The sequence below is a fragment of the Rutilus rutilus genome (assembly GCF_951802725.1).
Source record: "Rutilus rutilus genome assembly, chromosome: 17".
In the NCBI taxonomy this organism is placed as follows: domain Eukaryota; kingdom Metazoa; phylum Chordata; class Actinopteri; order Cypriniformes; family Leuciscidae; genus Rutilus; species Rutilus rutilus.
The window spans coordinates 21,319,715-21,340,972 of record NC_140230.1 but is presented as its reverse complement, the minus strand read 5'-3'; the positions used below and the strand labels follow the sequence as shown (position 1 = coordinate 21,340,972).

Genomic DNA, 21,258 nt, shown 5'->3' with positions numbered 1-21,258 from the left:
CAGTACCATGAGTCCAGCAGGCGTAATGATATGACGCAGCGCCTGAAAATAGTCCCCAGCTCGGTAACTTCCAACGTGACCGGGACTAAGTTTGTCTAACCTATTAGACCTATTTTCAGGCGCTGCGTCATATCATTACGCCTGCTGCACTCATGGTACGGCAGCAAAGTTTCTTGATTATTACGCAGGAATGAGAGTATAGTTCCTAGCCATATCAGCCTAGAAAATCGCAACTTTACATTTTCCGTCGGTCTTAGTACACGATGTAACTACAGAAGAGTCAAGTTTTAAATAGGAAAAATATCAAAACTCTTTGGTCATTTTTTTTTAGAGAGATGCTAATGGCCCAGTCCGATTCAATGATCTATGCTAAGCTATGCTAAAAGTGGTACCGCCAGACCCGGAGATCGGCTGAATGGATTCGAAAACGGTAAAACTCAACTGTTTAACTCTGGGGGAGTTGTAAAATGAGCCTATTTCCAAAAAAGTGTAGTAACCCTTTAAATACACTCATGTATACACTCATTAGGGGGGAGGTTCCTGTATTGCATAGCATATTCCTGTATCTGGGGGCGGAGCTATCAAGATGATCCTTTTGGTTAGGGGCGTGATTGTTTTGGTGAATTCAAATCACCAATATTTCTCAGAAATTGCTTACTGCACCTTTAATTGTTCTGCATATGACATGCCTAAATTGTTAGAGACAGCCTGAAAGACAAGCTTCTAGAAGTCACAGCACACAGTGGGTATCAGTCACATGCAGTCATACAGCAGTGAGTAATGCTCTGTTTTGATTAGTGTGGGTTAATCCCAAACTGTACGACTGCTGCAAAACCAGTACAGCTGTCTGGTACAGCATCAGAGCTTAGAAGCATGGATTAACAGACTTTTCAATATCTCAATAGTCAGTAAGAATACAATGAGGGATGATGGTTTGGTTGGTTATCATGATTTAATGAGTCCCTGCTCTGTGGATGATGTAACTGCAGTATTTTGGAGGCAAAAAAAAAAGTACATTCAGATTAAATACATTTTTTGCAAGGAACTTATAAAATCACAAACATCAAAGGGAACAGAAACAATGTTTTAAGAGGTATTCACGTTAGCCACCAAATAATCACAAATTTCATTAGAGCTCAGAGTGTAGACTAAAATGTGCTAGAAAAAAGTTTTTTCTTATTAGTAATTTAGTCTTGTTTTACAGTAAAATATCTAAACATCCTTAAAACAAGATAAATTAACTTTGTTGAATTCTTTTCAGACACTTGAATTATGCTTATTTTTCATATTTCTCTATTATTTTCTTAGATTTATGCCTAAAAAAATGTACAAAAAATTGCTGACCATGCTTAGAAATTGACAGTGTACCACATACTGAACATACTCAGAATAAACACATCTCAAATTTGGCAGTACATATGACAGCTTTTATTCCTTTTGATTATAATTAAATAGGTGTAAGCAGTTAAAATAAACTAAATTGAAGCTTGAGATTTGAATTGATTTTCAGCTTGAAGGTCTATAAAAATTAAATTATGTCAAATGATACACTATTGTGGACATGATTACCAGTGTACAAGTAAACTACTATCAACAATGTTAAATTACACTGATCAAATTGATGAAAACTGCAAAAGAGGATTCTATTCTATAAAACATGCAAAGCATTTGTTTTTTTCCACATATTCACATCCTTGAATGTTTCAGCCGTGATTATATGCAAGTGTGTAGAAATGAAATGTTCAGGCAGTTTGAATTCAAACATATATTGTTTCTTGTTGGCGAAGAAAGACTGTTTTTTCATCATCTTCAATCTGCAAAAGAAGATTTTACAGTCACAACTGGTTCACAGTCTTATCCAAAAAGCATTTAAAAGGGTTCATTATGGAAAGTCTTTAAAGACAGGAGTGTGTTTTAATATGAAAGGTGGAACAATAAAGCTGTTTGAGGTTGGATCCGTCCCTAAATCCCTGTGTTTCTCTCACATCTAGATACTGTAGATTTGACTCCAAGCCCCCTTTGTTCAAGACAATATACAAGCCCTCCTGTCTAAGCTGATATGTACCACTGGTACTTCTGTTGTAATAATAATAATAATAAAAAACACCACATAATGTTGTACATGTATAGAATTTTTTTAATTAGAATTCAATTTAAATAAATTATACTTAATGGGCCCACCTGATGGGCCCCGGTCCTCTGGTTGAGAGCCACTGCTATTTTTTAACAATTCCTTGTTAAGCACATTATAACTATATGTTGTTGTGTGTGTATACATGTATGTATGTAACTCACTAAGCCCATTCTGACGAGTATCTCGCCGTTGAAATGGGGGAGCTGAGCTTTGCCAGAAGGTGAGTATGACGAGAGACGTCTGTCCCATTCAGTGGGTTCGAAATCTTCCTTGACCGCCATAAAGACACGCTTAAGTTCAGTAATGCTGGCGTGGTGCTTTAAAATAATCTCCTGGGACACATCCAAGTCCTAAAGAGAGCATATATTATGATTAATTTAGTATAGGATTACCATTTAAGTAGACAAGCCAAAATAAATTTCACACACTTCACAAACCTCCAGCATCAGAATGCTGTGACGAACGTAAATGCTCTCTCCTTCAATTTTCTTTGCCCATATCTGTGACTAAGAAAAAAAAAAAAAACACGATTATGGATTAATATGCTCTGGATAAGAAGGAACATGACAAAGATGATAGAAATAGATGAGTGTCTCACCTTCCTCATGAGCATGGACTCAGTCTCAGCCTGTTAGTGTTAAGAGAGAGAAAGATGATTTTTAGAGGATTGAAACTTTCACATGTTCTTTTGTGTGTATGTGAAGTTTACAGTATGAGTGTGTGTGTAACCTCAGACTCCAGTGTGATGTTCAGGATGTCTTTTGTCTTCTCCTGACGGGTTTTTGTAATGGACACAGGTTGTGCGGTCGGAGTGGAAGTCAGTGGTTGGTCAGCTGGGATCTGTGGGCGGGGTTTGGGCGGAGCCACTGGGGAAATAACAGGTGTGTGTGGAAGAGTGGGAACTAGAGAAAGAGAGATGTTCAGGAATACATGGTAACAGGTTTGTCAGACATTATAAACTATTAATTTCTTATAATCAAGTGTTTTTGATTCTGTTTGTGATACATACCATAATGTTTAGGGGAACTGCCAATAAGGGTAAACCAATCGTCCTCCAATTCTGTCTGCAGCTGTACTGGTCTTTTCTCTGGTACCGATGGCCTTATTGGTCTTTCCTCAACTCTTATCTGTTTCCTCCTCTTCTCTTCCTCAGCCCTCCTGTCCACTTTAAGGTAATCTGCGGCAACTTTAAAGAAAGTAGAGAATAATCATTTTTTTGACAAAGACTGCCAACTGTGCAATAGTGAAATCTGTCCCAAATACAGTATATGTTGTTATTTTGAATGTAAATGGGACATATTTTTAAAAAGATTATATATTCAAAATGTAGTATTCAGTAAGATATAAGCAGACACATTCAATTGATCAAAAGTGATTTTTATATTGTTGCAAAAGATTGAAATAGAATATTGTTCTTTTGAACTTTCTATTCATCAAAGAATCCTGAAAAATGTATCACTATTTCTATAAAATATTACGGCAACACCACTGTTTTCAACATTAATAATAATAATAAATAATGCATCTTCAGAACCAAATCAGTATATTAGACTGATTTCTGAAGGATCATGTGACACTGAAGTAATGATGCTGAAAATTCACAGAAATAAACAACATTTTAAAATATATTTAAATAAAACCTGTATTTCTAAATTACAATAATATCTCAAAATATTACTGTTTTACTGTATCTTTAATCAAATAATTGCAACTTTGGTAAGCTTAATAGACTTTCAAAAACAGTAAAAATCTTACCAACACCAAACTTTTGAACAGTAGTGTGTGTGTGTGTGTATATATATATATATATATATATATAAAGTGTGTATGTACCTGTTTCTTCTGGTGAAACATCAAAAAGAATGAACCAGTCGTCTTCTGCTTTAATCTGAGGCTGTACTTCTGTTGCCAGAGTAATAGATGGTTGAGCTCTTCTGGATTCCAGTTCCTGTTTTCGCTTTTCTTGTTCTAAGTGTTCTCTAAGTCTCCTCTTCTCCTCCTCTCTCACTCTCATCTCCTGCTGTCTGTCTCTGTCCTCCTGTTCTTTAATCCTACGCTCTTCAGTGGCCACTGAAACAACTGATCAAACATATTCTGATTACAATATGCCTCTCACTTGAAGCAATACCAGGATAGAACAAGAGAATAAGACATGCAGTTAGTGTTCCCACCTGAAGGGACGCTCCTCTTCTCAGAAGGTGTTGTGTCCACCCCTTCAAACCAATCATCATCAACTTCCTGAACCCCGGTGGGAATCATCTGCAGAACAACGTCAGCTCTCTTTCTGTGCTCATCAATGACCACTCTCTTTTCTTCAGTGATCAGTCTTTTCTCTCTCTTCTGCTCCTCCACCACCCTCTGAACTCTCTGGTCTTTGGTGATTTCATAGACCTCAAAATCTGTGCTTCTGACATCTAAAAAAAAAAAAAAAAGCACAGTAAACAATAGAGTTTGTGTGCACTTTTGTAGCGGGTTTGCTTCATGAGAAGCTTGTTAAATTATTTGTACCACAGATTCATAAAAAAAAACACATAAAACTCATCTTTATGAAAAGCATGTAATAATGATACTTGATACTAGTCTTGAGTAAAAACATTATTTAGTAACCCTTTACAATAAGTTAACAAATTAACACTGGTTAATGCATTAACTAACATTAAATAACAATGACCAATACATTTATAATGCTTGTTAACAAAAATACAACTGTCCATTGTTAGTTTATGTTAAAAATGAACATTACCTAAGGTTAATAAAGGCTTTAGAAGCATTTTTTATTGTTAGTTCATGTTATCTGATGTAGTTAATATTAACATTATGGAACCTTGTTGTAAAATGTTACCCATTATTTTAATTACACAGTTTACAGTAAAGTTGTATATATTAACATTACTATAGTATGTATCATGTTTTTTAAAGCATTTAATAATATTTGTTAAATGTTATTGTATACAATGTTTCATGTTAAAATGTATTGGTATGTGGTTTTCCATTACCTTTCATTGAGTTTATTATCTTTTTTTGTTATTATTGCTATACATCTATGATAGTGTTTAAAGGCATGTGTTGTGCTGTACCTGATGGAAAACTCGTCTGCTCATAAGGCACTTTGTCAAAAAGCTGAAACCAGTCATCATCAACTTCCCTGGGCACCACTGGAAACTGTGGGGTTTGTACGACGCTCGTCCTCTTCTTCTCTGGTACTGTTATTTGTTCTTTAATGCTCACGGTCATCACCTCAATCACTTTCTCCTCTGTCCTCACTCTGCTCTGAATCTTCTCCTCTCTGGTCTCCTCATAAAGCTCAACAGTTGTGCCTCGCAGCTGTGGAGACGAGGGCACTGAAACAAACAACGTATGATGAATGTTTCGATGTGTTTTTCATGTGTGCATTTGTGGTTGTGTGTGAGTGTGTGTACCTGATTCTATAGGAGAAACATCAAAAATGATGAACCAGTCGTCCTCTATGTCTCTTTCAGGCTCTGCAAGTGGCTCTGGCCTTCTATAATTCACTGTCACCTGCTCCTGTTGTTTTATCTGCACCTCTTCTTTTCTCCTCTCAACAGCTCTCTTCTCTTCAGCCTCCAAAGGAGCCACAGACACAACACGAGTCTCTGGAGTGACAGACACTAAAAAATAAAAATGACCTGTTATCAATTAAATTTACCACAACGATCTTGAAGTGTGTCAGTAATCGCAAAAATCCATTAGCTTTCTCACAATATAAAACACTTAAAATGCAAATTCTATCATTATCTACTCACCCCCATCATGGTAGCCTACTCAAAGATTATTTTTCTTAACTCACTGGCAATTATTTTATTTTTTTTCTTGTTTGAAGCCCAAATCTCACGAAAGGTTGTTAGATTTACGCTTACAATGACAAAAAATTGGTTTGAAAAAAATGATTGTCATTAAAAATACTGATTAATAATTTAAATATTTTTAATAATTTAATAATAATTTATTTATTTATTATTTTGTAGTATAATTGAATTGTATCAGTGTTATTTAAGTATTATTTATATATTTAATAATATTTTATAATTAGCTTGTGTTTTTATATTTTCATATAAAATAAATGTAATGTTATAGTCATTTTATGTGCTTTTGTAAATATTTCTGTATAGCTTTAATAAAAAAAAAAATCTGTTTTATTTTTAGTAATTGTAATACTTAAACTTGAACCTATTTCATTTAGTTGCCAGTGCAACATTTCTAATACATCTCTAATGATTTTTAATAATCTTAGTTTTAGTTAACATTATCAAAAATCATCATTCTACTTAATAACATCTTATTTGTTACATGGAAGAAAAAAAAATCATAGCGGTTTATAAAAAAAATCATACAGTGTGAATAACTGATGACAGAATTTTTGGGTGAACTGTCTTACAACTGAATCTTTATCACACAAATCTCAGAATTGTGAAATGTGAATTTGATTGTGATTATGCTTGCAGAAAGAAGTACTTCACCTGATGGAAAACTCGTCTCCTCATAAGGCACTTTGTCAAAAAGCTGAAAACAGTCATCATCAACTTCCCTGGGCACCACTAGAAACTGTGGGGTTTGTACGATGCTCGTCCTCTTCTTCTCTGGTACTGTTATTTGTTCTTTAGTGCTCACGGTCATCACCTCAATCACTTTCTCCTCTGTCCTCACTATGCTCTGAATCTTCTCCTCTCTGGTCTCCTCATAAAGCTCAACAGATGGACCTTGCAGCTGTGGATACAAGGGCTCTGCAACAAACACAACCCATGATGTATGTTTGGATATATGTGCTTATGTGTGTGTGTGTGTGTATGTGTGATTGTTGTTGTACAACATGTAAATGTTTGTACCTGATTCTTCAGGAGAAACATCGAAAATGAACCAGTCGTCCTCCACGTCTCTTTGAGGTTGTGCTGCTCTCTGCTCAAGAATAACTGGCTGTGGTCTCCTATCTTTCAGTGTTACCTGCTCCTGTTTTATCTGCACCTCCTCTGTTCTTAATCTGCTCTGGATCACCTCCTCCCTGATCTCCTCATTCAGGTCTGCAGATGGGCTTTGTAGATGTGGAAAAGTCAAGGGCTCTAAAAAACAAAATGCATAATGTATGGTTTGATTTGTGTGATTTTGTGTTTGCATTATATGGGCAATGATGCTTGAAATGCCATCAATATAAATGTGTTTTTAATTCATATATTACATTGTACATATATATATATATATATATATATACATACATACATACATACATACATACTGTATATGTATAAACATTTTAATGCCTATATGTATATGGTTGTCTGGAACAATATGGTGGACATTTAGTAATGCTGTGTGTCGAAAATACAATCTGTTAATTGTTTTAAATAATATATTTAACTTATTGAGAAATACGTATTCATATCATGGAATAATGAGACATAATTAGAATGTATTAATTGAGCAATTATTAATAATTTGTCTTAAAAAGAATGTGGGACGAATAAGTCTAATAAATGTGGATGTTATGAATTTCTTTCAGTTCAGTAAAAGCCCAACTTCCTGTGATGTATGGCCAGTTGAATTCAAGTTTCAACTAATGAAATGTGTCAAATCATAAATAATGAATTTGGCCCAAACCTGATGTGGTATAGATGTGCTCCTGAATCAACACCTATCCTAACCATAAACTACACTTGTCATTGTTGATAGGAATATTGTTATATGATGTTCTAGGATGATGACACTGAGGAAATACACACTAAAGCCCCTTTCACACAGAGATTCCGGAAAATACACGGATAAAGTGACCCGGGATTTGACCCGGGTTCATTTGATTTTGGTTCATTCACACTGCCAGTGATTTTCCGGAATCAGAGAGCGGGTTCACACACAACCCGTGTATGTCCCGGAAAGACACGTGACATCGATGTGACTTGTAATGTCTCAGCAGCGTCTTCAGTTTGCTTATGAGCTGCGATTTCTCTCTCGAGAAACCACGCTTGTGCATTTATTTCTCTGATTCGATCATAAAATTGCGCATTTCGTACCGTTTCACAGCTGGCGAACGATCCCGGCTTCAGCGTCATCACTACGACACGGCATTATTACGGCTTTTGTTCACACAGCGCGCGTCCCGGGACTGAACACGGCAATGTTACTAGGTCCCCAACCCGGCATTGATCCCGGCATTAAACCCGGGTCGTGTTTGGGTTCACACAGAAGGCGTTCCGGCAATTTGCCGGCAATTTCCCGGGTTCAATGCGCTGTGTGAAAGGGGCTTAAGCAACATGTACCTGATTCTTTAGGAGAAACATCACAAATGATGAACCAGTCGTCCTCCACGTTTCTTTGAGGTTGTGCCGCTCTCTGCTCAAGAATAAGTATCTGTGGTCTCCCATAATCCTCTGCCACCTGCTCCTGTTGTTTTATCTGCTCTGTTTTCACTCCGCTCCGGATCACGTCCTCGCTGGTCTCTTCGTACAGCTCAACAGAGGGCACTGAAACAAACACAATCCATCACACACATATCGATTTCTTGTTTGTTTTACATGAGTGCATGATAGTGATTGTGTGAGAGCTTGTACCTGAAACCACAAACCAGTCGTCGTCTTCATCTGTTTGAGGCTCTGCTGCTCTCTGCTCAAGAACAACTGTCTTTGGTCTCTCATAATCCACTGTCACCGGCTCCTGTTGTTCTTTCTGTACCTCCTCTGTTTCCACTCCGCTCGGAATCACCTCCTCTGTAGTCTGTGTTTTAGGCTTCTCTAGTGGCACCAGCTCTTGCTGTATTTTCCTTTCTACCTCTCTCTTCTCTTCTTCAGCCTGATATTCTTCAGGAACGGAGCTGCTCACATCTGCTAGCAGAAATCCATTTGAGTGGTTTGTTGACATTTGTTGAGAAGCATTATTAAAAAAATCCATTATTTTCTTCCACTATGAGCTCATTGTCTTTAATTCTGATTGGTTGTCAATTATTTTATCGTTCATCAACTGTAAAAAGTTGTTCTGAAAAAGATATTGTTCCTCTGTGTCATTATTGTTAGTGCTGTGGTGTGGACTTTACTATTCTCATTTAAATTAGAACGATTATTAAAACTTTATTGCTATAGTTATTGTTCTTGGTGTGAACGGGCCTTAAAGTCAGCATGAAATCATAATTGACAATTCTTGTTTTTTAGGAAATATTGCAGTATTTATTATACATTATTTAGATGGTGCAAACGACCAATCAGAATAGAGTATTTCAGAAAGCCGTGTAATTAAACCAGAAAAGTATTTTATAGATACCTGAAAGAAGATGCGATATCTCCATGGTTTGTGGGAGCACATCCAATAGAATGTACCAATCATCGTCTTTCTTCATTAGTTTGGGGGGGATATATACTATCTGTTGCAACTCTTCCTGGACTCTTCCTAAAAAAATATGATGTTTCCACCTTAGGCACTTCAATTAGCTTTTCAATTTAACTTAGAAATATATTTAATGAAAAAGCAATGGACAAAATTTCATAACATATGACATGAGACAAAATCACATGACATACCTATGGGAGTAGGCGTAAGCATCAATGGCCTGCGATCTAGTAAAATGTACCAATCATCTGTCTCCACGCGTTGAAGCTCCTCCTTTTCAACTCGCTGCAACCTTTGTTCCAAACTTTCCACTTCCTGTAATCCAACCCTCATTTCTTCCACCTCAGCTAGCTTTCGTTCGATAGCCTCAACCTCCTCCAGTCTCTGCTCCATGATTTCCAGTCTCTCAAAAGTGTCCCCAGAACCAAATTTCCTCTCTTCAGTGACCATAACACGTCTTTCTACCATCTCCATCGTCTCTATCTTTTTCTCTACATCTACTTGTGATTCCACCAAAGAGTTGACCTCCTGTGTCCATTGTTTAGTGATTACTACCCTCTGTATTCTTTCTCCATTGACTTCTAGTACTTCCTCTCTTAGTGTCTCCTTTAGAGGTTTCATTACTTCCTGGTGTTCTTTCTCGATAACATCAGACCCCTCCTGGACCACCTGAACTTTATATGATTGTTTTATCACAAGCTCATCTGTGAGCCTCTCGTCTGACCCCTCCACAACTTCCACGTCCTCTCTCAGTTCTTCCGTCTGAAGAGGCTGCTGGACGCCTGATAGTGAAACTGGAACAAAATAAACCAAAATGACAACCAATCACAGCTCTTTCAATGTCAAGATTTAATGGAAACTACAATATTTATTTACGCAGTGCAGTCCAGAGGGACTTGTGCGTTTTTTCTTGAATGTTATGGAAAATGTAAGCCCAGGCTGCCCTTTTATCCTTATGTCAACAAATTTGGTTGATTACCAGAGCTTGACTTTTTGGCATGTGGATGGAAGTGAAAAAGCATAAGTTAGGTGCAAGCTCCAAAAATATGATAAAGCCTATACCAAAATCACATTTAACAATTATCGATATTTGAAAATCTTTTTATTGATAAAGGGTTAGTTCACTCAAAAATGAAATTTCAGTCATTAATTACACCCCCTCATGTCGTTCCAAACCTGTAAGACATTTGTTCATCTTTGGAACACACATGAATATCTTTTTAATGAAATCTGTCCCTCCATTGACAGCAACGCAACTACCACTTTCAAGCCCCAGAAAGGTTGTAAAGACATCATTAAAATAATTTGTGTGACTCCAGTGGTTTAACTTCAATTTTATGAAGTGACGCGAGTGCTTTGTGTGCACCAAAAAAAAAAAAAAAAAAAAAAAAAACATAATTTACCACTTTATAGTAAAGATCTTCAATTTATGATCTTCATTTGTGTTCCAAAGATAAACAAATGTCGTATAGGTTTGGAACAACATGAGGGTGAGTATTTTTGGGTGAATAATTTGGGTTATAATAATTCATCATTTAATATTTAATAATTATTCATTTTCCCCAAATGATATCACTATATATTCTAGAGTATGTGCATGCTCAGTTAGGCATGGGTTAATGCTCAGTTAGGCATTGCAGGCTTTTCAATAGATGTACACAGTGGTGTATTTGAAAGCATTAGAAAAGACTTACATGAGCTGCTGTCAAGGAGGACACACCAATCATCTGCATGATGCTTCCACTCCTGCAGCTTTTGACTTTCCAGCGTCCCATCATCTGTACAGGATGTTTGCAGTTCATCAGAAAATATTTTTAATGGTATAACGAACAAAGATTCAAAAAGGAACCAAAAATCATATAGTGAAATGTATTTGTTCAAACAAGAATTATTAATTAAAATAGGCTAATATGTGTTTGACACATATATTTATTTTTTTGTGGTCAAATGGCAAGAGCAAGACTATTTATTTACTATTCTTTGATCATAAAGGTGATAAGATCTGAGAGACTGAGAGTAGATAAATATGTATAATGCAGTCAGTTATTTCAGTCAGATTACATTATTTCAATTTGCCATAGGACTTTACCTGATGTAGAAATGTGCCATTTGTCTGGACCATAAACCAGGAACCAGTCGTCAAACTCAGCTCGAACTGGTTGCGTTAGAATATCAAGAATTTCTTCATTTGCTGAAAACAAACAAACATTTAAAGTCAATCATTTGTATCCATAAATATGTATCCATAACTAAATAGCCTAAAAAACTATAGAAAAGGAAACTAAATTAACTACATATCAAATCAAACAAACTACAACTAAAACTAACTAACTAAATAAATAAAAGGTTGCCTTTTCTCGTGATGATATAACGTGTGAATCGTGGAGGAGCTCGCGTGATGTTGCCACTGGCCTCCAGACACTCAGACTGAGTGCGTCCATGGTGGCGGAACCTTGAACCTAAGGTCAAGAGCCGTTTTGCTTTTGTGTCTTGAAGTCTGTTTCTGAAAAACACATTAAGAGGTATGGACGTATTTCTTAAAATATCCCAAAGAGGTTGGAAAAAGCATGTTTTACTTCGAATAATTGTTTCAAAGAATGTATACTTTTGACTGGAGCGCCCCCTTGTGTTTATTGTGGTCACATGGACACACACAAAAAATGGCTGAAACTTATGTACATCTGACTGTAAGCCTTGGTTAGGTAATTAACATACAAACATGGGCTGGCTTACCTGAAGAAGCTATGATGTTCTACAGAGCATTTCCACAGTTGTTTGCAGGCTCGATAGGTGGCCAGACTAAAGCTGACGTCACCCTCAGACCCATCCTGCTAAATCAGGTCAAATGGAAAAAGTTAACCACATTAGCGTGTCACTACTCCAAAAGAGTTTATGAAGAATAAAGCTAGTGTGCATGAATACCTCAGAAGGACGCATCTTGAGAAGGAAGGTGCTGCGTTTGTGGGAGATTTTAAGAACTCTGGGCCAAAGGAAAACATTTGTTTTTATCTCATCCTCATAAACCATCAGTCCCTCAGAGCACACGCCGAGCATCACATCTGCACCGCTGACATCCTATCAACAAATCAAACATTATACTAAAGATGTGCACTGTTCATGCCCTGTTAAGGGCTAGTTCATCCAAAAATGAAAATTCTGCTATCACTCAATGTTGTTTCAAGCCGTATGACTTTCTGTCTTCTGTGGAACACGAACTGCTGCTTTAATACATTCCAAATACTGTTTAAGCACAAGTTGAGTTGACAAATTAAAATTACTTTGGCAGGATGCAGGTCCACTCCATACATGGGAAGCCCCATGGCGTTCTCAAGGAAAAGCATATCTGCCTGGGCAGGACTCATGAATCTGTGTAGTACACAAAGAAATTGTACAAAAGTGTTTTTGTGTGTGAGTTAGGGTTACATATATGTGTGTATGATTGTTGGTACAGGATACCTGTATGTGGAATGCAGCTCCATCACTCTCTCCTCCAGCTCTTCACTCTGATTGGGTGCAAGAACGATTTCACTGACATAGTTGTTCTTGTGGAGATTTGGGTCGTAATCTCCAAGTGTTGACTGAACTGTGTATGAACCCAACAGAGCCAAGATGTCTGACGGACAGGGCAGTCGCCCAATCAGAATATCTTTCCTCAGCTGAAGACACAGGAGATATCTGAAAGAATTACATGGAGTAGTAAGTGTTCAGTCAAAACATGCACAAATGTATCAACACAACTAAAGGAGTTCAATGTGTATGTTTTATATGTGTGCATTTGTCTCTTGTTGTACCTAGTGATGTCCTCAGCCAGAACTGAGGGATCGGGTGGGTAAAACTTGATGCTGAAAAAGAATTCAGTTACTGGACCTGAAACCAAACAAACAGGGAACAAATGTAGAGCTGAAAACGCAAGCATGTGTGAATCTGCACCGTCCACTAATAATGTATATGTGAAAATCTCATACTTTTGATCTGTTTTCGGATCTCTTTAGCACAGTCCAGCCAAACCTGAATCAATAAACACAGAATAATGCTTAAAACAAATGAGTTTTTATTTGTCAAATGAAATGAATCTCTATATGCCAGTGTGATATAAAATGAAATAAATACCCTGGTACTAGGAGAATCCCACATAACCAGACCATAATAATCCCTCTCCAGCAGGTCAAGGTGTTCACAAACTTTACTGAAGAGACCCTGTCCCACTGCATTTCTCTGTGCAAGAAGAAATTGAGTTTTAATAATAACATCTATATCTGTCTTTTAATTATATTTTTTTACAGTAAAAATATCTACAAATCTTTAAACCAAGATGAATTTACTTAACTGAGTTAGATAATAATAAATGTTTTCAGGTAATATGACTGAATTATTTTTTAATTTCTTAGTTATTTTTTAAATATTATTTATATAGTTTTCTTCTTCTTGTATACATAAACTTAATTAAATATTATTATAATTCAATATATTCTCAAGAAAAAAAAAATCTTGTTTGAAGGATCCTGATTAAGAATGTGATTTTTCGCAATGTGAAAGAAAGGACAGAGAGTCTTTGTTCAGATACCTCCAGTTCCCACACAAAGTGGGTGTCATCCAGGAAATTCACTCGACACTGCAACATGTCTCTCAAAGTACTCTCTTCTCTTCTGTTTACTCCTCTGGTGGTGGAGTTTAGGCGGTCTCGTCAGGCGATGAGCTGCAAAAGTTGCAAGGCTTTACAATTTTCTTTCGAACTGCACTTCAGTTCACATTCATGTTCCCGTGGTTCTAAAGCAGCACACGTCTGTATGAGGCATCATAAGACGCCCTGCCCTCCTGCACTGTCCTGTTGTGTGATATTGATATGAGTGTTTTAGAAAGATATGACCCCCCCCTTCACCCACTCACACACAAACACATAAATACATCAACATGCCTGTGATAAGTAAGGGGGTCAGTCATAAACATATTTATTTGTCCATCATGACTTGAGAAAGAGGAGACAAGAAGGAATTACTACAGTATAAATGGATTATTTATTTAATATTATGTTACCCGGTCTTTTCTGACTAAGATAAGCTGATAAGAATGGGTGGGGTAGCCAAAGATCTTCATGCAACTCTTCCCCCACGTAACATTATATTCATATTACAAAATATGGGCAAAAATGACTAAACAAGAGAGATACTATAAGCTTTCCATACTGTTTATATGTCAAATGGTATTCAGGGTTTAAACTTTTCAACCACATGGTTTAAATATAATGTTGTGGTTCATGAAAAATAGTATGCAGGCCTATTACATTAATATTTTCTATGAACGTCTTGTGAGAGTGAAAATAGCCTTAGTAAATGGGAATATTCTTTTATATTCACAGTGTTACTTAGACACTATTAACAACAATAGCATTTTTTTTTAGCTATAGCCAATTTTTCAGTTAACTAACTTAAATTAAGTCCTAAAATAACATGAATGATCAGCCTACCTGTGCTTGTGAGGTCTTCATCCGTCTTCTCATGTAGCAGCTCCCAGCAGTCTATGATGAGGGTGGAGGATCAACACTATTTCCATGACGTTAGTACTGAGATAATGAACCGTGCAGATGAAACCAGACCTAGCATTGAACAAAACTGAAAACATTTCAAACACAATTTTTTAAATAATGAGTATCCCGCCATAACATAGCCGACAACAGCTTTATTTTTAAAGTTGCAAACTCCAAAGTGAAGAGCTAAACCACATTTACTGATCTGATGGACACTTGGGTGTAAATATTAAACTAAGCCTTTACATTCATCTTTTCACTCTCCCATCCTCTTCTTCAGTGTAGGGTCAAGGGAATGGTGGAGTCTTTCTAAGCAAGCCTTTCTATTTAACACTATATTTCAGAGTAAACGGAAACGCAGTGTGATATTGTTATATAAATGTGTGTCTTGGGCAATTGAATCCTAGAGCAGTCCTCTGTCTGTTATCTGTCTCAGTGCAGAGGAAAGCATGAGACTTAGATAACACTGTAACTGTCAAACTTCTACACATGTATGGTCTAGACATTTAAGACCAGTGGACACTTGCATAAACTGCTAGTCTTACAAGTTATTTTTTTTTTTTCCTTTAAGACTGGTCTTTTTTTTAAAAGCTACTTACATAAAATGTAGATTGGACTAATTTGAAGCTGAAAAGCAAAACTGATTATGCCTAGGTCAAGCTAGTTCTTAATTAGTTCTTAATGACACGATAATTTGGACATCAATTTTAGCTAATCTAAATGAGTAGTGCAATCTGAGATTTTTCTGTTATTAACCAATGTGGGTGTTCCTTTTTCTTGATGGGAGGACGCAAAACTGAAATAACGTTTGAGGCATAAGAAACACATTCAGTCTGATAAGTGAGATCCTTTATTGTCGTTTAATAAATTTTCTTTAACTTTCACCTGCTGATAGCACACATTGTACAGCATATCTGTAAATAAACATACCTGACACAATTGAGTGGCAAATAAAAACGGAAAGAGTTATTGTTAACTACATTTAACTGAAAAAAACTTGAGAAAATTCTTGCTATTGAGTCACATGACCATAAATGCAACACCATTTGTTATAAGTTCAAATAACAGTGTAGCTGATTTAATGTTGACTTTTGTCATTTAGACAGATTGATGAAACTGTAAAATTGGATATAACAGAAAATGTTAGTAATTTTTCCCACACTGAAATTATGTTAGTACATATTGTTTGTCTAGTGGCTATACTATTAAAACAGTATTTTAAAGTTTATACATTTGTTGTAAGATTCTTACAGCAATTCAGATTTTAAAGAAAAAGGAGAATCATGGTGCAATGCATTTCTGTGGTAATCATTAAAACATAATGCCACAATGCTGTTGCGTGGCTTAACTTGTACTGGATCCAAAAGCTCAATATAATTCAAACTGTATATCAACTTTAGAAGAGGTTTTAGACTCTTCAGCCTCACCAGGCTTAGATGTTAGCATGTTAACTTATTGTTTGTTTATGCTCACTTTAGCAGGCAAGATAGTGATGGGTGTGCTCTGGAGCCCTGGGCCAAAGATGGGAAACAGCTTTTCATTGAACTTATCATTATACGTGCAAAGGTGCTTGTTGTTGCCTGTATCCCAGAACGACACTTCTCCCTTCTCCATATTGACCTTTACCCTGATGGTTTCGGGCCTTCTCTCTAGATTCAGCACAGTGCGTGGAGTGGTCAGAGCATTGTAGACCCCTTTACTCAGGCCGATGGTCCACACTCCTGCTTTTGTTGTCACTGTGAACTTCCTCTTCCGAACTACTGACTCCTTGCATACTCCCAAGATCCATTTGGGGTGGTCAGCCACTCGGACCTCCCAACGGTGGCGCCCTGAGGAGAAACCTTCTGAACCAAGAACAAAAACACAGGGATCGAACCTCTCAGGGTTGTCTGGGAAAGACTGCCTCTCCTGACTCTCTTGCACACTGGAAAAATCAGGAGATATAGAGAGCCAAGGCGAGACTGTGTTGGGATCCAGGATTACAGGCACTGCAGACACAAACATTTTAAGGTAACCCACAAAGTTCTCTGAGTTAGTATTACACATATTGTATACAAGATGAAATGTGCACTCACAACATTTGATATGAGATTGCATATTTTCCCAGATTTTGTAACCCAAAGCGCCTACATGCTTGGCCATGTTAATGAGAGCACCTTCAACCTTCCTTGGTTCATCACCAGTCCACTGGGTTCTGTGACAGACATCAAGTGGCGTTTACACACAGCAGAATTAAAGTCACAATGAAATGGACTGAAACAGATTGTTGAAAAATGAAAAAATGTAGGACAGGGACTTGGTTATATGAGTTGTTGATTGGATTTTGAGATGTGCATTGCACTTCTGCATACGTCTGTCGTTTTCACTGGAAGATCCAGTTACGACATTTTTATTACATTTTGAGGTAAAAAAAAAAAAGAAAGAAAGAAACATTATGTTCACAATTGTTTGTCAAAATCAAGCTATTTTAATAGGAATCCGAGCGATCAAGAATTTTGAGAGGGTGAAAGAATTCCCCATGAAAATTTGGCTACAGGTTCAGCTGGTCATGCGAATTAACCAACAGAAACCTCTTGACTTTAAAATGACTTCTTTGTGAACTGTGCTTATACATCACAACACTCATAGACAGTGAGAATTTTGCTAATGTGACCATACCTTAAAGATACAGTACACCCAAAAAGAAATTAAGTCATTATTTACTAGTGTTTTTGTTGTTGTGTTTTTATTAATATTGATTTCTCAAAGTGTTGCGCTTGTGTGCTACACAGTGAACGTGCAGTCATACACAGCAGACCAACGGACGAGGTAAGGATTTAATTAAATAATAAATTACATTTTTGTTTGCTTTTCACCAAATCCTTGTATGCCCTCAGAGCACTTAGAATATATGGCACAAGTCACCAGGGATCATTCCTGTGACCAGGTTTGAAGCCAATCGCTATTCACTGCCATTATATGGATGAGCATGAGCAGGACATTTTGTGATCCGAAAAGCAAAGAAGGACATATGGCATTAGAACACTAATGCCAAAGTAAATAATGACTTGATTTTCATTTTTGGGTGAACTAACCCTTTAAGATCTATAACATGCATTTAGAAACTAGATAGAGGGAAGTTTCATTTCATGTCAACTTTAAAGCATATCAGATGGAAAAAAGGGCAAAAGGGCATCAGTGTAAGCAAATATGACATATCTAGACCAATTCATAGCATAACAGAACTAAGAAATATATGAAAAAAAATTGAGAGGCACATACCGTCTTTTTAGCTTCTGGAAATTCTGAGAAAGAAAATGTGAAAAGTTCACTTAAAAGAGCTGAATGAAGGATTCATGTATAATTTAGTTATTAGTTATGTTACAGTGTGAGGAAACCCTTTATAAATGTAAGGGGTCAATGAACTAATGCTCGATTTCTATATCTTGTTTAGTTACTGGGTTTAATAAAAGATTTTGCTGTATGTTTTAAGGCCTTGCGTGGCTTAGCCCTACAGTACATTGGTGATCTCCTCCTCCTTCCGCTTCCACAATATTTACAGGTTGAAGGTCATTTTTCCCCGTTGACTGATTTTTTTGAGATTTAGGCCTTTGTCCTGCAGAGTTTAGCTTCAACACCAACTAAACAGGCCTGATCCAGCTAAATCAAGGTCTTACTTCCAGGCAGATGTGTTGAGGCAAGTTGGAGCTAAACTCTGCCGGACAGAATGGGGCAGGTTTGGATATCCCAGTTTTATTAATCTGTTCTTTTTTATTGTTACATTTTGTATTTATTGAAGTTTTGTTGATTGTACAGCACTTAAGGTACAACATTTGTTGCTTTATAATGTGCTTTATAAATAAACTTGAACTTGAATCTATTAATTTATTGAAAAGTGCAATTCATACAATAACTTTAATATACATCTGCTGAGCATGTTTAAGTAAGTCTAATCAAAATGTATGAATGCATATGTGTGTCCCGTTTACAATTGGTAAACTGAGAGTAAGTTTTAATCATTATCTGGTACACAAAAAGTTATTACCCCCCTCCAATAAAATCTTACCTGAAGGAAAGTCAATTCCTCGGCTCCCATTTCCCTCTTTACCGATTGAATCAATTCTGCAAGAGCTGAAATATCACGAGTGATGCTTTCAATCCTCTCAGTCATCATCAGCTTCTTCTCATTTTCTTCTCTATGCAAAGCATTTATTCTAATTGTCTCCTCATCATTTAAGACTTGATGGAGTCTCTCAAACTCCTGCTTGATTTGCGTTTCTGCCTCTTTAGTCTGGCCCTGTAACAAAACAGAGAAGTGAAATGAGCATATGGTTTAAATGATCAAGACTTTGTTGAAGTTTTTGGCCTTTAAAACATTTTCAGAAACTGTTTACCTCAATAAAGGAGATTGTGTCTCTATATCTTTTTTTCGTTCTTTTGAAGGAGTCCTGCTTGCTTTCCAGGATTTTTATTTTCATGTTAAGCTCCTCCTTTAAAAAAAAATTGCAAGTCAGAAATGTGCATTTATGCATTTCCACACACACAAAAAAAGTCAGTATTCATTTTAGCTGTAACATGAAGGATGTTTCTTTTGGTTCACTACTTATCATGGTGAGGGGAAATGTAATGAGATCACCTGGCAGAAAGGCACTCCCTGATCTATCGGCACCAGCTCGTGTCCTGGGTGAAGAGTCACGCATTCCACACACACAGGTTCCTCGTCTTTAATGCAGAAGAGCTGGAAGGGGCGCTGGTGCAAACCACAGCTGGCCTCCTCGAAAGGACCTCCTGGTCTCCAGTTCCTCTCCTTTTTATAGGATACGCAGGTGTTGTTCAGTGCGCGGTTGGGGATCGGTGTCTCTCCGTCGCAGCATTTTCGGCACATCGGGCACTGCTTTTTCGTCTGGTTCTTCCAGCTGCTCTCCAGGCATCGCTGACAGAAACTATGGCTACACGAGAGCAACACGGGGTCCCTAAAAATGTCTTTACACACAGGACACGTTAAGTCTGATTCGAGAAGAGATTGTCTGTCTGTGATGTCCTCGTCACTGCATTCTGCCATGTTAGACTCGAGCTGTACGTTACTTTCACTTTCGCAAAACGGAAATATTTTCTTATGGGTGTTTAAAAGATGCTTAAAAATCGCTGAGCTGTTTAAAACAGCAAACCTTTAGCGCATAAAATGTGTTGTTTAAAAAGAAAAGAAAAGTAGTAAGCAATTTTTTAAGGACGAGGCGTTTCTCGTACCTGTTTTCGTCGTATTTCTGCCACTGCAACTTCCGCGTGTGTGAGAGAGAGTGAGAGTGGGCGGGGATAGAAAATCAGGAATATATAATAAAAGTGCAAACAGTCAAACAAGTTTGTCTACATTTTCATACAGAATTGGTTTGAAATCTCTCAACAACACCACTAGTTAATTGGCTTTTGATATATATAATTACAGATATGTGAATTTCTGTCAGGAATTTCCGGGGCATGATCGGTTGAAGTTTTCTAGCACAGTTATCTTAAAGTCTTTTTTTGTCGTTTGTGATATTTATTAATTATTAATTAATAATTGATAATACGTGATAAATAATAAATGGTGTAATGTTTTGTCAATATACATTGTTGAATATAAAGAAAAGTATTTGAACAACATTTATGAACAAAAATTAAATAAATATAATTAAATGTAAGCATAAGTATTTTTTTTCAGTCATTTATTTTTTAATATATTAAATAACAAAAGGTGAGTAAAAATAAATGTAAATGTATTTATTTATTTATGTATGTATGTAACATGAAACTGACATATAGGCTGATATATAGCCTATAACCTACGGCGTGAAATAACAAAACGAAAATTGTATAATTTCGCTATAAGGTAAATTGTTTATTTTAGTCTGTTAAATCACTCCATACGTTGTCTTAATATCTATATCAAGCTTGCTATTGTTTTGACACATCAATGGTTCTCGCCAGGCGATCGTCTTGTCCTAAGCATTAAAAGTAAAAAAAAAAAAAAAAAAAACCTGACATGTAAGATTGCAATGCAATACTATCAAAAGACCAGCAGAGAACCCGTTCAGCATGCTCACGGTTATAAGGCTTTGTGTTGTTGACAACCATCTGGAAGTGCGCACACACACAATCCCCAGTTAACAAACATTAGCGCACAGCTGCACGATTCAAGACGCGTCCTGGCCATCAGGAAAAACTTAGGCACACGGTTGATGTTGGAGCAGTTATTTCTTGGATTTTTAGCCAGAAGTTAAACCAAAGAGGAAGCGCACATTCTTCTTAATAACATCTG

The 21,258-nt window shown here is 36.7% G+C and overlaps 2 protein-coding genes across 11 annotated transcripts; both read right to left on the bottom strand.

Moving 5' to 3' along the window:
• Positions 1-933: 933 nt before the first annotated feature.
• On the bottom strand, positions 934-15,421 carry epb41b (erythrocyte membrane protein band 4.1b). 10 transcript variants are annotated; one of them, XM_084435471.1, is made up of 29 exons: positions 15,231-15,339; positions 14,925-15,053; positions 14,025-14,156; positions 13,571-13,675; positions 13,426-13,468; positions 13,252-13,327; positions 12,917-13,135; positions 12,739-12,826; positions 12,383-12,535; positions 12,194-12,291; positions 11,812-11,963; positions 11,550-11,651; positions 11,155-11,238; positions 9,652-10,254; positions 9,395-9,520; positions 8,692-8,964; positions 8,401-8,604; positions 6,979-7,209; positions 6,613-6,876; positions 5,554-5,763; positions 5,212-5,475; positions 4,306-4,548; positions 3,968-4,213; positions 3,144-3,320; positions 2,864-3,036; positions 2,733-2,762; positions 2,563-2,640; positions 2,296-2,484; positions 934-1,814 (listed from the first exon to the last, which is right to left on the bottom strand). In XM_084435471.1, exons 3-29 carry the CDS (start codon positions 14,079-14,081, stop codon positions 1,758-1,760), a joined length of 4,545 nt encoding a protein of 1,514 aa, XP_084291597.1. In that variant the 5' UTR covers positions 14,082-14,156; positions 14,925-15,053; positions 15,231-15,339; the 3' UTR covers positions 934-1,757. The 10 variants fall into 10 exon arrangements, with proteins under 10 accessions (XP_084291597.1, XP_084291603.1, XP_084291598.1 ...); XM_084435477.1 differs by having other exon boundaries at positions 2,572-2,640; positions 14,925-14,975; positions 15,231-15,331; XM_084435472.1 differs by having other exon boundaries at positions 14,925-15,069; positions 15,231-15,326.
• Positions 15,422-15,811: 390 nt separating this feature from the next.
• trim35-28 (tripartite motif containing 35-28) lies at positions 15,812-20,472 on the bottom strand. The gene is made up of 6 exons (XM_084435485.1): positions 19,600-20,472; positions 19,358-19,453; positions 19,030-19,260; positions 18,246-18,268; positions 17,060-17,178; positions 15,812-16,972 (listed from the first exon to the last, which is right to left on the bottom strand). Exons 1-6 carry the CDS (start codon positions 20,023-20,025, stop codon positions 16,437-16,439), a joined length of 1,431 nt encoding a protein of 476 aa, XP_084291611.1. The 5' UTR covers positions 20,026-20,472; the 3' UTR covers positions 15,812-16,436.
• Positions 20,473-21,258: the final 786 nt, after the last annotated feature.